At 37.2% G+C, this 5,560-nt stretch overlaps 1 protein-coding gene across 1 annotated transcript in view; it reads right to left on the reverse strand.

Annotated features, from left to right (window-relative positions):
• Nucleotides 1-5,560, reverse strand: part of TTC6 (tetratricopeptide repeat domain 6) — a 210,944-nt gene that overhangs the window by 27,120 nt on the left and 178,264 nt on the right. Inside the window, exon 28 of the mRNA XM_006152364.3 lies at nt 3,826-3,945. Coding sequence (XP_006152426.2) covers nt 3,826-3,945 — 120 coding nt within the window. The remainder of the gene's footprint in view (nt 1-3,825; nt 3,946-5,560) is intronic.

Raw genomic sequence — 5,560 nt, forward strand, 5'->3', positions numbered from 1 at the left:
TCGTCTGTATCTTGAATCCGTGTTTCACTGCCCCAACATGACGTGCCTTCCCTCTGCTCTTTCCACTCTCTTCTTTTCAGTCCTTAACCTTGCGGAATGACACCTTTTATAATCCTTTCTGAAAGGGTTCAATGTTCTCCCAAGCATCTTGGGGACGAGAAAGGGTTAACTCAGTCTCTGGCTGGCACCTTGAATGTTTTAATTGGAAAGGCCTAGAACGCATCTAAAACTCTGAGCTGCTCCAGACATTCTTTCTCCTCCTTCCTGTTTTTTCCCATTAGTCCTTTCTTGACTTCATCACAGATGGCCGACCTCGTATTTTCTGTTTTTGCCTTCAGACATAAAGGTTGTAACATCCCTCGTCAGTTGGCACCAAAACTAAAGACAGAATACAGCAGCCAAACGTGACATCTGGAGATAACGGAATAACTCAAGGGCCAACAAATGCATCACCCTAATTACCCAACTACAGCCCCCCCTTTCCTCAACTCCCAATAAAATTGCGTGCCCCCACCCTCCAAGGCCAATACAACTCTCCGTATCCAGCCCCTTTCCTCCCTTAGGAAAGTAAATAAATTCTTTTCTATTGGCTTTCTCTCTGAGTTTGTGAATTCTTTCACAGTCTGCTACCAAGGCCACCCTAACACATCACAGAGATCACCCTAACACTTTCCTATCGTTATGATAGGTTTTCAAGAGGGAAAAGAGATAGACGAAAATGTTTTCAACATTTTCCAACAAACTTAACCATTACTTTCTCAAACAATCCCAGTCTAAATGTTGCTTGATCAAAGTGTTCTCATGAAAAGCATACAACTATCAATTAACTAACATTTTCAGCAATAATACACTTGACCTATAATTGATCAATCTTTATTTTTTTTCCTCTAGATAGGTCTTAAGACTTTGCTTTCTTTTATTTCTTCATCTACACTTCTTTTTACTCAGTAATAGTTTTCATGGCTTCTTCGTCTGTCTGCATCTTTTTTAATTTTTAGTTTTAAAAAATTTGACATAGTGGAAAATAACCTTTTTCCTTTTGTGTTTGTATGGTTTATGTTTGTCTAGGCTTTTCATTTTACTTATCTAAAATTAAAGTGTATTTCTTGTGGCTAGAATATAATCAGAACACTTTCTGCCATTCTCATTATTTTATTTAGTATATTTTAACTATTTACATTTAATGTGACTACTGATAAGGCTAGATTTAGGACAACTCTTTTATTGTTTTCTGCTGGTCTCCTGTTCCTGTTCCCCTGTTTTCCCTTTCTAGACTTATTTTGGGTTCTTTTTATAGTTTAATGTTCTATTTTAATCTATCTATTTTCTGTTTGACTGAGAAGGTCACATGTGAGCAGAAACCTGAATGTGAGGAGGTCATGAACCTTACACAGATCATCAGAGTTTTGTATGCATACACAAACAGATAGCTGTGTAAAGGCCCTGGGGCAGGAAGGTAGCTTGTCCTTTCCACAGAATAGCAAGAGGCCAGAGTGGAATGACTAGAGTGCAGGAAAAAAATGTTTGGCTGTGAGGTCAGAGAGGCTAGCAGCAGTCAGATCTTGTAAGGTGTTGGTTGCTCACAGCTCAGAATTCAGATTTTACTCTAAGTGTGATGGGAAGCTAGCAGGGAGTTTCGAGAAGAGGAATGACTTGATCAGCTTCATATTCTTTAGCAATCTTTCTGGCTGCTGCATGAAGAACAGCATGTAGAAGGGCAAGCGTGGATGTGGACAGGCCAGTTGAGAGATGATTCAGTTCTGAGATCCAAGTTCACATCTTGCTCTCATAGTTACTGGTCGAAAGGAGGACAGCAGTGGCAATTATGGCAGGTGATTTCATTCAGAACATGGTTTAGTGGCAGGGCTGACTGGATATGTAACAGGTTAAGTTTGGGGTGTCAGGAAAGAGAAGAATCAAGAACGATTCTCACTAAAACATTTGCGCCTCAAGAACTGGAACTCCTGGAACCAGCAGATGGTGTAATGGTTACATTGCTGGACTCCCACATAGTCGACCAAGGTTTGAGTCCTGGACCCAGCAACTTCAAACTCACCCCTGGCATGTGTGCATGAGTCCCCAAAATTCTGAGAGGAGAATGGAGGAGAAGAGGTGGCAGCAAGGCCATCCACCCCAGGAGGTGATTTCTTATTTCCTGTCCCTCTCTGTGTGTCTCTCTGGCAAGTACATGCACCTTATAGCAAAAGATCTCTCTTAAAAAATAAATGAATAAATAAACTAGAACTCTCGTCTTATCTCCGTATCTTTAATGCCTGTCCCTTGTCTAAAAGAACATATAATAGAATCTGGAGTCAAATGAGACCTCACTTCAGGTCTTACCCCAATATTTTCTGGTTAAGAGATCTTTTATGTAATTTCTTTTAAATATCAGTTTCCTCATCTGTAAGTTATAACTATAAATTGTACAGTATTGTTGCGAACTTAGTATGCAGGAACTGTGCAATAAACAGAGGCAATGCAGTTGTCTAACACTAAGTTAATCTCACTCAGTGGATAACACAGGCCATTTTATTCGACAGCTGACATCCTTTGCTCCCGCGTCCATTTTTTCACCTTCTCCATCCAACACCATTGCCCAAATTTCCCAAATTTTAAGCTTTCTTGTCTATTGCAGAGAAGCTCTTCCACTCCCTTGACTAAGGACATCCTAATGGTATTATCTCAAAGACTTTTTAATATATCAAAAAGCTTAAAAGAATTTAAAATGTTGAGATTACATTTCATCATATTGTAAACTGCCTAGAAAGTAAGGGATTCTGGGGACCAGCAGTTAGCGTAATGGCTATGTTGCTGAACTCCCATGTAGGTGACCGCGGTTCGAGTCCCAGATTCGGTGGCTAAACTCATACGAAGTGCATGTGCGTGCATGCCCAAGATTCCAAGAAGAGAATGGAGGAGAAGAGATTCCGGCATGGCCATCCCCGCTGGGGGGTGATTTCTCACTTTCTATCTTTCTGTCTCTGTCTTTCTGGTGAGCGCACGCGACCTATAGCAAAAACCTCTCCAAAAAAAAAAAAAAAAGAAAGAAAGTGATTCTGTTGGGCAGAATCTCCTATGATGACTGCTGCAGTAGAAAAACCATCGGAAACACATTACACACAGTGTTAGGTGGCACTTCCTTAAAAATAAAGAAGCAAAAGTGTTAGTATTTAAACGCAAACCTCGAAGTGCTGTTTAATTTTGCTTTATGTTTCTTAATATTACTGTAAAACATATAATAAAAATAAAAAGTTAAAAATGAGAATTAAGGATTTTGCTTAATTATTCTACAATGAAATACATTTTAAACTGCCTGTTTCTTTTCAATATACTACATATGCTTCCTTCCATGACCCTTCTTAGTGTTTGTTCCCATTGATTCAAAAGCCTGTTCCCAGTAACCCATTCCAAGCAACTATTAATATTTCCTACCCTGTCTGCAACAGATTTATTTTGATACATTTTCAATATATAAAGAGGAACATTGTGAATGAGAAAGAGCAATGGACAGCAGAGTAAATGATAAATTACTTTATTTACAAAATAACTGAATTTTGTGTGCACTTCCTTGGGAGAGGGGATAGTCTTAATGAAATTAGAATGTTTTTAATACATTTGCTATTTATCTGTAACCAAAACAGAGTAAAAATACACATTTTCTTGGCAAAGATTCTATTAGCCATTCTAAGTGTTTTGATACAATTCTTGTTAAAGTAATCACTAATCTCGCCAGTTCCCCACAATTGAAACTTGGTCACTAGTTTTCAGAAGTAAATATGCAAAGTTAAGTAGGTCCATTTATACATGCCTAACAGGAAGGCTTACCTCTAATGCAAAGGCGTACTGCTCTAGTTCTCTATAGATAAGTCCACGGTTAATGAAGGTATTTAATGTGACAGTTTTTCCAGCATCAAGAAGCAGCACAATCCCATAATCTATTAATGCCTAAAAATAAATAATAACTTGCAATGTAGAGTCAGCTCTTCAGATCTTACTTCATTGTGGCACATGGAAATATGTTCTTAATTCAGACTAAGACCTTACCAACAGTTCTTTAATTTAACTTACAATTTATGGCCAAAATAATCATATGTCAGATTTCAAGGGTCCCTTTAGCTAAATATTATAGTTGCTGCTCCTTTTTAATAAGTGGTGCCCGTTTTGTTCGCATATTATCGGTGAGTCAGCCTATATATTCTCATTTGTGTGTAGATTGAATGGGTGGAATACAATATCCTTCTCCCACTCAGTAGTTTCCCCAAATGACTGTTGACAGTAATGTAGAACATTGATTACTCTTTGAAATTTAATTTCTTTTTAGTGTTTTATTGCTTTCCTCATAGAAATTTAAGCACTCTGGGGGCAGAACATACCAATTTTATTCACCACTGTAAACCCATTAATAAGCATTGTTCTTGCACATAATAGGCTTTCAATAAATTTTTATCAGGTGAGTGAATGATCAATCGATAAAAATTGATCTTAATAAAACTAACAAGTACTTCTAGGAAAATTACTTCAAAATATTTTGATAGGTATCCTCATTGTTTTCTTAAAGACAGTAGTCTTAGCTGAGAATTGATCTACTTAAAAGACCTTCCTCTATGACTTTTATCTTTTTTTAAAAAATTCACCGAGTAAATAAGATTTTACTAGTCTCTAACATGCATCAAGTACTAGTAGCATCCTAAATCTGGCTTGAGGCTGAATATCTTAAAACGTTTTCCTACTTAACATTTTGTTCAGAAGAGCCATGTATGGTTTGATCAGAAACAAATCAAATCTTACATGCCCGTGGCACCTGCTAACTAAAAATGTCAAATAAATGGTATTTTACTTTTTACTTATTTGTCTTTCTCTACTGTTTCCTGACTGAGGAGTCAACTGTCTTTTTTTTAAAGTGCTTAAATTAGATCCTATATGTATATTGTGACATAATTATAACTAACAGTGCCAGGGTAAAAAAAAAATAATAAAACTTGTTAAAGAGAAAAAAGTCTAGAATTATATTCGGTGATTTGAATCAGAGAACGTAAAACATGTAAGAGGCTGTCGAGCTTCACAAAGCAGCTGATTATGTTGCACGAGAGTGATAAAAGCTAAGAATAACACCTCGTGAAGGTCAGTGAAGGCGGGCACAGAGGAAGAAGGGACACACTGATTTTGGTTAAGATGGCCAATGCACTAAGATCAGACCCTTGGCCTACCCTGGAGTTCCGCCATGCCCCTGCTATTACTATTAACTTACAATCTGGGGGGAAGTTACTTACCAGTAAACTTCAGTTTTCTCATCTGGAAAATTGGGATATTAAAAATGTATCATATTGTTGTTAAGAATCTACTTTAAATCTACTTCAATATTTTAATTGTGTGTTAGTAAAACATTTAGCCCAGTGCCTGAAACACACTAAGCCCTAAAAAAGTTACTATTTTTATTTTATACAGTGGTAGAACCAGAACATACCATCGCTTAGTTTTTCTGAAAGCTTAACTTAGGAGAATGCCTAAGTACATTTTCTACAGAAAGATAACTTCATTTTTCTCAGGCTAGTGATAGCAG

The sequence above is a fragment of the Tupaia chinensis genome, unplaced genomic scaffold, assembly GCF_000334495.1.
Source record: "Tupaia chinensis unplaced genomic scaffold, TupChi_1.0 Scaffold000350_1, whole genome shotgun sequence".
In the NCBI taxonomy this organism is placed as follows: domain Eukaryota; kingdom Metazoa; phylum Chordata; class Mammalia; order Scandentia; family Tupaiidae; genus Tupaia; species Tupaia belangeri.